Source organism: Octopus bimaculoides, chromosome 1 (genome assembly GCF_001194135.2).
Source record: "Octopus bimaculoides isolate UCB-OBI-ISO-001 chromosome 1, ASM119413v2, whole genome shotgun sequence".
Taxonomy (NCBI): domain Eukaryota; kingdom Metazoa; phylum Mollusca; class Cephalopoda; order Octopoda; family Octopodidae; genus Octopus; species Octopus bimaculoides.
Genome location: NC_068981.1, coordinates 65699626 through 65712549, shown reverse-complemented (window position 1 = coordinate 65712549; position 12924 = coordinate 65699626). Strand labels below are relative to the sequence as shown.

General features: G+C 35.4%; 1 protein-coding gene across 1 annotated transcript in view; it reads left to right on the top strand.

Moving 5' to 3' along the window:
* Positions 1 to 12924, top strand: part of LOC106870727 (dynein beta chain, ciliary) — a 109770-nt gene that overhangs the window by 48271 nt on the left and 48575 nt on the right. The window contains exons 26-31 of the mRNA XM_052967251.1: positions 287 to 582; positions 2540 to 2696; positions 4225 to 4487; positions 5816 to 5954; positions 7241 to 7333; positions 9198 to 9392. Coding sequence (XP_052823211.1) covers positions 287 to 582; positions 2540 to 2696; positions 4225 to 4487; positions 5816 to 5954; positions 7241 to 7333; positions 9198 to 9392 — 1143 coding nt within the window. The remainder of the gene's footprint in view (positions 1 to 286; positions 583 to 2539; positions 2697 to 4224; positions 4488 to 5815; positions 5955 to 7240; positions 7334 to 9197; positions 9393 to 12924) is intronic.

Sequence of the window (12924 nt, the reverse complement as noted above, 5' to 3'; positions counted from 1 at the left end):
AGAATTTAGACATGTCTAAAACAGGTAACAAGAATATTAATATTGTATAAATCAAAACAATCTTATTAAATTCTTAGTCTTCCAGTCAAAATCAGATATATTCAAGTTGTTGTTTTAAACAATTACTCCAAAGTCATTCCAATGCACATATCTGATTTTGAAAGTAAGCTCTTCATATATATTTATGTATAAACAATATACATATATATTTATATATAATCAACTTCTCAACTTATGTTCACAATGTGTGTGTGTTTATAATTAAAATGTTTTTTCCTTTACACAGATCCAGCAGCTGAATGCCTTAATTACAATGCTTGTGGGTGAGCTGAACAAAGGTGACCGCCAGAAAATAATGACCATATGTACCATTGATGTACATGCTCGAGATGTTGTAACAAAAATGATTGCAAATAAAGTAGATAATGCTCAAGCATTTTCTTGGTTGTCTCAGCTCAGACATCGATGGGATGAGCAAGGTCTCAAGGATTGCTTTGCTAACATCTGTGATGCCCAATTCCGCTACAGCCATGAGTATCTGGGTAATGCTCCACGACTGGTAATAACTCCTCTTACAGACAGGTATATTAACATGCTACAATATTTTTTTTTTTTGCTTTTAGTTATTTATTTGGTTTGTTGTTTACTTGCATACCATATTTGGTAATGTGTCCCCTATTGGCTCACAAAACAAATGTAATACATTATGTTTATCTTATGATGCATCCCCATTGATAAGAAAACTATCACTCAACATCATATCTCTGTCACTTGCCCATTGGCAAGATGTGTCCTCTTTCTCTATCTTCCACTTTTATGACAACAATGCTCATTGTACGTCATCTGTACATATACCCACTTATTTCATCTATTGTTTATCCTTCTCCTTTCACCTCCTCTGTATCTGGGCCTCTACAACCTGAACTAATCATAAACTATGATCCATTCTCTCCAGAACAGCTTCTCTCTGGAACTTCCTTTGTGCTTAAATTTTCCCCTCTAACCACTCACATTTAATAGTTTAAACATGTGGTTCCCAATTGCTGCATTGTAGTGCACTGGTGTGATCTGATGTAATACTGTGGAGTGATATACCATAGTGCATTGGTGTGACATGATGTGCTGGCGTGACATACAAGGGGGTGCTGAAATGTTCCTCCACATACACTTTTTGTGAGTCCTACTAGTAGGTACCCAAAAGAAACCAGAATTTTGCAATATCATTTTATGCACTTAATTTTACATGCTTACCCTTTTAAAACCTTCAAAGTATTCTCCATTTGAAATTATGCATCAGTCCAGATGCATTTTTCCCTGTTCAAAGCAGTCCTTGAATTCTTGCCAAATGATGCCTTTTAATACCTCTGTTGCTTTTTTCTTCACCTCTTCCACATCTACAAAACGTTTTCCTTTAAGGACTTTTTAATTGGGGGGAACAAAAAAAAAGTTGCAGGGAGCAAGATTGGGTGGATAGGGAGGGTGGGTAAATGGGAGTCATGCCATTTTTGGTCAAAAACAGTCTCACATTCAAAGCAGTGTATGAAGAAGAATTGTCAAGATGAAACCACCACTCTCCACTTTGCCACAGATCAGGGCATTTTCATCTCACCACATCTCGCAAACGCTTCAGAACTGCCACGTAAAATGTTTGGTTAACAGTTTGATCAGGAAAAACAAATACTGTGTGGACAATTCCTTTTGCATCGATGAAACAAATCAGCATCGTCTTGACATTGGACTTCGCTTGATGCACTTTGTGGGAGTGTAGTGACATTGAATGCTTCCATTGACTTGATTGCTGCTTTGTTTCCTGGTCATAGCCATAGCACAAGCTTTCATTATCAGTGATGACCTTTGAACAAAGTTCCGGATCAACTTCCAACTGTTCTTTCAGTTCAAGACATGCATTCAGTCATGACTGCTTTTGATCTTCTGTGAGCAAGTGAGGCACAAATTTTGCTGCAACTCTTTTCATTCGCAATTCCTCACTCAGAATTCAGTGGGAGGAGCTCCAGAACACATCAGTCATATCAACAAGTTTGTCAATTGTTTGGTGACAGTCCTCCAATATTAGTTCATGAATTTTCATGATATTTTCATTCGTTTGGAAGGTTGATAGTTGCCCTGGAAGAGGTTGGTCTTCAAGAGTGACCATTCCTAAAGTGTGAAAACCACTTGAAATTTGTGTTTTGCTCATGGCAATGGCCTTGTAAACTGTTTGAAGCATGAGAACTGTTTTGGCTGCCATTTTCCCCAGCAGGAAACAGAATTTCATGGAAGCATGCTGTTCCTTTGTTTCAGCCATTACAAAAATCGACAAACAAGGGAGAAGCACTGCAAAACAAAGATGCACAACGTGACAGTATGACTCCACTTGCCACTTGTCGGCAGACTGATGCCTGACAGTTGCCTCAAGTGACTTCTAGTAGCGGAAGCCTGAACTACTACGGGCTTGTCCCAGAGAACTTTTGGGTACCATCTTGTATGTGAAGTTATCAAAGCAGTTTGTTAATTTTTGTTTGCTTTTGTTTTGTTTTAGGTGTTATATTACACTCACTCAATCTCTTCATCTCATTATGAGTGGAGCTCCAGCTGGGCCTGCAGGTACCGGTAAAACAGAAACCACCAAAGATTTAGGAAGGGCTCTTGGTGTTATGGTCTACGTTTTCAACTGTTCAGAGCAGATGGACTATAAGGTAAGCAAATTGTTGTCCAGGCTATACAGTTTAAATATTGATTTCAAATTTTAGCACAAAGCCACCAATTTTGTGGAAGAAGATAAATCAATTACATCAATCCCAGTGTTCAACTGGTACTTATTTTACTGACTCCGAAAGGATGAAACGCAAAGTCACCCTCGGTGGAATTTGAAGTCAGAACATAAAGACAAAGAAAATTCCGCTCAGCATTTTGTCCAGTGTCCTAACAGTTCTGTCCACTCACTGCCTTATGCAGTTCAAATATTCTTTTCTACTCAAGGCACAAGGCCCGAAATTTTTGTGGGAGGGAGGCAGTCAATTAGATTAACCCCAGTATGCAACTGATACTTAATTTATCGACCCTAAAAGGATGAAAGGCAAAATCGACAGAATTTGAACTCAGAACATAAAGACAGACGAAATACTGCTAAGCATTTTGCCCGGTGTGTTAATGTTTCTGCCAGCTCACCACCTTCTTATGCAGTTCAAATATTGACATTGGTTTGTATTCTTTGTAATGAAAGTGTATACACCATGTGTTCCATAAAACTATGACACTGTTAAATATCTACTATAATAATACTTTTGTGTTTTTCTCTGTCACAACATATGAATGAGAAAAGAAGGGGTGATAGATGAATAAGGAAGGAAGGGGCAATGACAAACTTGGTAGTGGGATGATGGAAGTTCTACAGTGAAAAAAAAATCAAACAGCATTTCAACTGTGCGTGAGTATATGTGTTTGTATGTAAAAGGGAGTCATGGGAATGTTTGTGTGTGTGTGTGTGTGTGTGCAATGGAAGTGGGACGGTGAACATTCAACGCTGAAAAGAAAAATTAAACAGTGTTTTGACTCTGTGTGAGTATATGTGTGTATGTGTGTGCGTGTACAAGGGAAGTATGTAAATGTTTGTATCTGTGATTATTATGCGCCTTATTTTGTACCTTATTTATACATAAAATACTACAATTAGTCATCATTTTTAATGGCTCAGGGCCAGCTATTATAATATATAATAAATATTGCTGTACTAATGGTATACACTCACACACACATACATACACTCACGTATATATTGGAAGGGTAAGAAGAATAAAAAGGTAAAAATTACCTCTACCTGCTCAAATATCCCTCCACCATCACTTAATTGAGAGGGCCTTTTGCTTCCCCACCTTTTTTACCTTTCTTCTCTTGCAAGTTATTTGGAAATCCCACCAGTGCTGGTGGCACACAAAAAACATCCATTACCTACCGTAAAATGGTTTGCATTGGGAAGGGCATCCAGCCATAGAAGCCATGCCAAAGCTGACATGAAGCATGATGCAGATCTGTGACTCACCAGATCCTGTCAAACCATCGAACCCATGTCAGCATGGAAAACAGATGGTAAATGATGATGATGATAATGATCTGAATCACATGTTGCCATTCAAGATTAGAATCATAGAATCACATCTTAACACAATCAAGTTTAGCATCTAGTTTCTCTTGTCTAATCAAATCTCTATCTTTCTTAATTTCCAGTCCGTTGGTAATATCTACAAAGGTCTTGCCCAATCTGGGGCCTGGGGATGTTTTGATGAATTCAATCGTATCTCTGTGGAGGTTTTGTCTGTAGTGGCTGTCCAAGTAAAAAGCATTCAAGATGCCATCAAAGACAAAAAGAAGGAATTTAATTTCATGGGGGAACACATCAAAATTGTTCCTACAGTTGGAATTTTTATTACCATGAATCCTGGCTATGCTGGGCGAACAGAACTTCCAGAGAACTTAAAAGCACTTTTCAGGTATCTGTTATTTATTGTCAACTTAATATATATATTTTAAACTAAGTGTGGATGTAAATACTAAGGGAATATATGAAAGAGACTCAAAAAGAGGTAACTGGTATAAAGGAACCCATACTTTTAGAATATCTTGATGGACTAACCATTATGCTATAGGGAGTAACATAACAGTTAAATTCAGCAATAAGAATAAGTCATTTATGTCTATGTCTGCATTGCTTAAGATCTTTATACCATACTGTACATTTATATAGTTTTTATCTTTTACTTGTTTCATTCATTGGACAACGGTCATGCTGGGGCACTGCCTGGACGTGTTTAGTTGAACAAATCAACTTTAGTATTTATCTTTTTGGATATGCCATCCATATCCCTACAAGTCATTAATACTCACTACTTTGTTTGTCCTAGGGCTATAGTAGAAAACACTTGCCCACATTGCAGCACTGAACCTAAAGCCACACAGTTGTAAAGCAAACTTCTTAACCACACAGCCATGTCCGTGCCTGCCAGCGATGCTTTATAGAACATTCCACTGAAGTTATCTTCCTTCAGCTCCTTTGTTGTTTTGCTTCAATGTCATTATTTTCTCTCTTTTTGTATTTACTAATTACTTCTCCATGTTACCAACTGAGCTAAATGTTCTCCACTGTGGACACTAAAATATGTTCATTGTTTAAATGACTTTTATTGATTTTTATCTGTGTCGTCATAATTTTCCAAAAATTTCAAATAGCTGATATTATTGGGGTTATTTTTAGATTTTAAAAACGCCTAGGAGGAAGGTTTATCTCATAATTTTGCAGATAATCTCAGTTAATCAAAGTTTATTTTTATCTCACTGTATATTACATCTACGAGACCTTGTCATATGATCTAAGAACTTGATTGCGCATGAGCATAAGGGGCTTCCGTCAGGTCTTTGGAAAGCTCTAATCCTTGCGCATGTGTAGATGAATGTTCCAACATGGCGTCTAGAACCATGCGTCACTACAAACTGTTTTGTAGCCTTAGATTTTGTTTATGAAATGACCTGAGGAAATTTTAGTTAAAGTCTGCTCTTTCAGTTTATTTATTTGTTTAAAGCTGGTGATTTACTACATTGCTATACTCTAACCCATGCCGGCATGGAAAACAGATGTTAAATGATGATGCGGATGATGATGATGAATATCTTACTTGAGAAGACATTGTGAATTCTGTCAATCCATGTCAAAACAATAATGATGGGATACACACACACACACACACACACACACACATGTACACGCATTCACACACATTACATTACTTATATTATTCAGTTATCTTTCTCTCCATCATTTCAGACCTTGTGCTATGGTTGTGCCTGATTTTGAGTTGATTTGTGAAATCATGTTGGTAGCTGAGGGTTTCCTTGATGCTCGGCTTCTTGCTAGAAAGTTTATCACATTATATCAACTATGTAAAGAGCTTTTGTCAAAACAGGTATGTATTTTCAGAGTATTATAAGTATTTCTGTTGTTGCTGTTATTACTGTTCTTTGTGATGGTGGCATCAGTGGTGTCATTGTTAAGGCTGTTCCTGATTAAGCAAACTTATTATCCAAATCATTCCAGCCCTAACCATTCCATTGTATTGTTAAGTATATTGCATCCAAACTACTTTATCTTGTGTAAGGTGTGATTGATTCTTGTGTTTCTTATTCATGGGTTGTAGCACCTCAACTACTGCTCACACATTCTCTGGATTTAGTTTAGCACCATGGCAAGTGAGTATGTGAGTGATACAACTAACTTTATCTTTGCTGATTTCTGCTTTATCTGGGTTTATTCTAAGTTCTGCTGCACAATGCGGTTGAAGACTTGTTTCAGTTTCCTAGCATGTTCTTTGTTTGAACTTATTCCATACCTGTGTTTGCCATCAATGGTGACTTTCAACTTTCAATTCCTTCAAGAATATTTTCCACAGATCATTGTATCACATCTCCTGAGCTGCATAAACTAAATGGTAAATGCAGGGAGGAATATCTTTTAAATAAAGTATTTATTGTACACAGTTTTCAGTTTTCTTTGTTCAGCTATATGTCAGTAACTGTTTAGTGAACTTAGTAGCATTGCCTATTTATGTAGCAACTTCCTCAACAGCTGGGCGATGTTCATGCATAGTAATTTTGTGGATCAATGCAAATAATTATCTTGTCACATTTTTGTACTGTGACCATTAAGTTGGCCTATGCTGTAGGCTCATACAGTTTGACGATAACATCAAGCTGCTTCTTTCCAACTTTTCTCTTCAGGACCATTATAATTTTCTTCTGACATTAATTTTCCCAACCTTAATGTTTTGTGTATCTTCTTCTGCTAATACAATCCCATTCGTATCTCAGATGATTTATAGGACTATTAAATCAATCTCAGTATTTTATTAGTACTTTATTTTTATCAAACCTTGAGGGATGAAAATCAAAGTTGACCTCAGCAGTATTTGATTGCAAAACATGAAGGGCTGTAATCAGGTTCATCTTAGCAGTATCATAAGCCTCTGCACATAACAATTGGAGCTTATAGTATTTATTTGTTGATAACAAGTATCAGCATACTTAGTTAGATTAGGTCCCTAGAAAATTACCCAGTGTGCTGATGCCTTAAGATGGAACTGGTTGTAACTAAATACTGTAATCAATTTTGTCTAGCAATCTAACAATTGTACTAGTTCAACACCATGTTATTAATTCTTTAATCTAACCTCAAATTTTTAACTTTTGACTTCAGGATCATTATGATTGGGGATTGCGTGCAATCAAATCAGTCTTGGTTGTTGCTGGATCTCTTAAAAGAAGTGATCCCAATCGAGCAGAAGATCAAGTAAGTTGCATTTTCACATATTTGTTGATTGCTAAATCAAATACTTCATCTTAAATTTTACAAACACAAGAGTCCATAAAGTCAGTGCTTAGTTTGGACTTCTGTTATGCAGAGCAGAAAAGATAGAAGATCTGGTATCTTTTCTTAACATCTGTGTGAATCAAGAACTAAGGTGTGTAGGATTCTGTCCTGCCCAATAACACATTCTGGAACAGGTGTGAACTTATAACCTATGAATTAATAGCTCAATAAACTTATCCCTCAGACCATTTTACCATTTATCTTTTATTGGTTCCAGCAAGTGGAATTTGGTCATACTGGGGCTTTACTTGGAGTATTGAAATAAAATTGATAAGATAAGCAAGTAGTTTTAATTTAGTTATTCCTTAATCAGTGTTTAAAATTTTATTTTTTTATTTACTGCATTATATCCATTTTTACATGCTTACCTGTGTGGAATGTAATTTTGTTGTACATCAATGATCTTTTGTTTATTTTGTTTTTGTGGTGGCTCATGGCCTAATGGTTAGTGTTGGATGCATGATCAGAAAGTCATGGGTTCAATTTCTGAATGGAGTGGTGCATTGTGTCCTTGATCAAGATGCTTCAGATCATGCTGTAAACAAGTAGCAGCTGACTTCAGTGACATCTCTCTCTTCCTCTAAGTGTCACATATTCGATGTTCTGATGGGTAAAATGGGGGAGGGCTGAGAAGACGTCTATATAAACACCCAGAATAATTTGTGAAAGTATGGTACAAGCTACCAGTTCATGCCCACTTGCAAGTGACAGGTAAACTTAAGAGAAGCATTTCTACATTTGGCTGCTTTTCCTACCTTCCTACCACTCATCACTCAACCATGAAGTAAGGGTAGAACCATTTTTTTATTAAGCCAGACAAATGGGTGCTAGCAGAGTTTTACTGTGGTCATCATCATCTTTCCTTTCAGTGACATTATCTTTATGGTCAATGTTGACATCATTATGGTCTTGTCTATGGTAGTGGTAATGGTTATTGAGGTGAAGGTTGTGTACATGATGACTGTTGTGGTTATGTTTGTTGAGACCACTACTATTCTGTGCTTCTGTCAGTTAAGCAAATTGGACCAATCAGAATTACATGCCTTATGGGAAGAGTGTTGGAACATTTGACCATGAAGTTGGAGTCATGAATAGGCTACCAACTTATCTTGCGGCCAGCTTAAATTTTGTAATGACTTTGGATTTCAAGATATTTTTCAGAATTCGATTTTTTTCCTTCAATCAAACCATGCCAAATTTGAAAAAATGATTGTTAAAGTAATGACAACAACCATTTTGGAATTAATTCTGTAACTGGTTGTGCTGGTCTTACCATATGATTGAAATGGATCCTTCAAACTTGCCATACAAACTACTTATACATTTCTTACTATAAAAATAAAATAAAAATGAAGAAGAATGCAAAAGGAAAATAAAAAGAAAACTAGACTGAAAAAAATTTGGAGAAACTAGAGATAACCAATGGCAATGCTGAACATCTGGCAAAAAATATAATTTGTAGACATGGAAGAGGATTGCTCAAGGTCAATAGGCACCTAAGAAGAGAAGCTGAACCAGAGGGAACACTGTAAGATTTCATCATACCTAAAAGATTGTTGATAATGCAGATGATGATGGTGATAATGGTGGTGATGGTGGTGATAATGGTGGTGGTGGTGGTGGTGGTGGTGGTGGTGGCGTTGATGATGCTATGTCTAATATCATATCTACTTGTCAAAAGAATTGATGATGATGATGACTACAATGGCAGGGGCAGTGGTGATCATGATGTTCAGTTTAATACTGTATCTACAATGAATTATTTCTGCATTTGTATTTTCAGGTACTAATGAGAGCTCTGCGAGATTTTAATATTCCCAAAATCGTAACTGATGACCTTCCAGTGTTTATGGGGCTCATAAGTGACTTATTCCCATCCCTTGATGTGCCTCGTAAAAGAGATATGGTGTTTGAGAAAAATATCAGACAAGCTGTTTTGGATAAACAGTTACAACCTGAAGATAGTTTTATACTTAAGGTAAGACTTATAAAACTTAGGTTTGATTCTTCTCTAATTTTGGAGATTAGTTGCCAAATCATTGGAGATGTATGATTATTAAATGTAATTTTGCTGGCAAAAACATGTGGCAGTTGTAGTAACCATCAGGAGTATGGATTACATCATTTGTAAAATTTTGCCTTTTGTAACTAATAATCATCTTATACTAATGAAACATATGTAAGATGTAATTAAACACCTTATGAACAACTTCTCATGTTTTGATTTCTGTATGTGTGTATAAATCATCATCTTCATCATTATTATCATTATCATCATCTATGAAAGTATAGAGTAATCCATCAGATTAATGTAAAATTGTTTTATTATAAGTGAACCAAAACACACACACACACACACACACACACACACACACCACATACATGTATGTGCATGCAACAGGTTCTCATACAATTTTTGTCATAGAAATTCCAACAGTTACAATGAAGATGAACAAGAAAGCCTATTAAGAAATGTATATATTTCCCACATGTCCAAGTAAATGGTAATCGATGGGAGTATTAAGTATCCCGATTCATATTGCCATGCTGAACTGATTAGATTTTATTAATCTCTTCAATGGACCTGTAATCCAATCGTGCATTAAATTAAAAAAAAAAAAATGCTGTTGTTGTTTCAGAAGTCATCTTCATACTCTTAGTACTCGTTTTTTTTTTACAAGTAAATGAAGCTTTTATGTTGCTACAATTTATGACAAAAATGAGTACAAAAGTTGCAAAAAATATATATAAAATTAGAATTTAAAAAATATCTAGAACTATGAAAAAATATTTAATTTGTAAATTTATGATTTTACTTGATTATTATGTGTTCAGTAATTCATATACATGCACATGTACACACTGTTATGCATACAAATACATAGTATTCATGTTTGATTTCATATTGCACTTTTAGTCTAAGAGATGGAATATTGATTTATTAACTCAACACAAAGCTTTGAACATTTAAAGAGGAAGTAAATTAAGATTGTGTAACATTGTCTCTTTTAAAGGGACTTTAACAATTAAGTGAAGTGAAATAAATACAACTCAGGATTGAAACTAGGTCAGAAATTCAGGCCAGCTGGAGTTTACTTAAATTTAAAATGTTCACTGATTTAGAGAAGGAATATTACACAAATAAAGTCATAGAAGAAGGGTGAGGCTAGATTTTGCTGATGTCCAGCAGTTCATTTCACCTTAAATTTACTATGTCCTCTCCACAAAATAGATGCCTTATTTGAAAGGTAGAGTGGAGAGAATACAATGTGAGAAGTTTTATAAAATTATAATGAAATAAATTAGAGAAACAAAAACTAATTAGTTAACATTTCTCCATAATGTAGCTTCATCAGGCACAGCATCTAATTTCTTAATTTCCTATAACCTTAACATAAAGAAGTGTGAGCTAGAGCTTCTGTGCATATCACTTGCTAATAAAGAGCTCATCCAATAGCCTCATGTATATATTTTTTCCTCTAATAGACTCCTATTTTTTCAAATATTGAAGCTGTATGCTTCAAGTCCTAATTCCTAAAACTTGTTAACACTGACGAAGAGGTGGTTAACAAACTGGGTGGTATGAGTGAAGGTATTTTTAAAAGGGCATTGGTTTGATTGTTATCCATTTTCAAATTGTCTGTGGTATCACATTCTCTAGAATTGTATGATGCAATCTTCTGGATGTATAATATTATAGAATAGGAGGCATTAAAGATGAAGAGCAGAGCTTTGGAAGCAATGTATCAAACTAAGTTGTGAATCAAAAGCTAATGAATATATCCATTAAATGAGATTTAACTAAATATGATAAATACAATTTGAAGGCAAAATAATTACTTTGTAATCATTAGGATACTTCTATAAGACAAAATGATGTGGAGAAAAGAAATCCATTTTCTTTCTACAGAATTCTATGTCAGTCTTGAAAAGATATTTGAAAGCAACTTCTATGTTATTTGATTGTCATCTACTTTATTAAGATTTAATTAATTCTCTTGACTTTTGAATAAGTATATGAAAGGAAATGATTCACTGCTATGTCTACTATAGAAAACAATTGCAAGGATACAACAAATTCAGCCAGATTAAAGTATGCAGGTATGGCTATGTAGTTAGGAAGCTTACTTTGCTATCATATGGTTTCAGCATTTTGAGCAAGTGTTTTCTACTATAGCCTTCCCATACGAATGTTTACATTTGTACATCATTTTTTAACCAAAAAATTTCTAAAAAAATCCTGGAAATGATCTACTCATGTAATTTATGCACCCACTAAAGTTTATTTTTGTTTTTGTAAAAAAAAGTGCATAAATTATATGGGTTTTTATGGTACTATTGGTTCATTGTTGATATTTGCTTTGACTTTAGTTCTATATACAATAGACTTTGCCACACAATTACCATCTAGTAGATAATTTTTGTGATTTCTACAATTACATGTTTGATGTTGAGTAGCTGCTCATCTATTCATTTCATTCAGCTCATAACAGTAACCAAAATTTTTACAAGGTAAAATAACCAGCCTTAACATAAATGTTATTTAATATCATACTATTAAATTTAGAGATTCCCTCACTACTTTAGTTTTTACTACTATTTAAGAAATACCATAAAATATTATCATACTTTTTCTCTCATATTTTATCTTTACATATTTTATATTTTTGGAGAATCCATAATTTCATCACCATCATCATCATCATCATCGTTTAACGTCCGCTTTCCCTGCTGGCATGGGTTGGACGGTTTGACTGAGGACTGGCAAGCCAGAAGGCTGCACCAGGTTCCAATCTGATCTGGCAGAGTTTCTACAACTGGATGCCCTTCCTAATGCCAACCACTCCGAAAGTGTAGAGGGTGCTTTTACGTGCCACCGGCACGAGGGCCAGTCAGGTGGTACTGGCAACAGCCACACTCAAATGGTGTTTTTTACATGCCACCTGCACAGTAGCCAGTCCAGTGGCACTGGCAACGACCTTGCTTGAATGTTGTTTTTCACGTGTCACCAGCACAATTGCCAGTAAGGCAATGCTGGTAACAACCACGCTCGAATGGTGCTTTTTATGTGCCACCAACACGGGAGCCAGTCAGCAGCCCTGGCAACGATCATGCTCAGATGGTGCTCTTAGTGCTCCACTAGCACAGATGCCAGCTAATTTCTGATCACTTAATTATAATATTTAGTTCCCTTCAACATATTTGCATTGGAAGATATCAAGGATACTTGTTTACTAACACTGTCAACTAAGTTTCTCGAGGTGCTGCGCAAGCAATTTAACAGCTTATGTATGTATAGTATTTCACATTAAGCTTGTGATATAATTTAAAACTAAGTGAACACTGCCTCTCAAATACATGCTCACTCCAACTGTGGTGACTTGTTCAACCTATGGCAGCATGGAAGACAAACCTAAAACAATGTTGTTGATGATGATGATATGTCTTTCTTTCTCTCTCTCTCTCTCTCTCTCTCTCTCTCTCTCTATATATATATATATATATATATA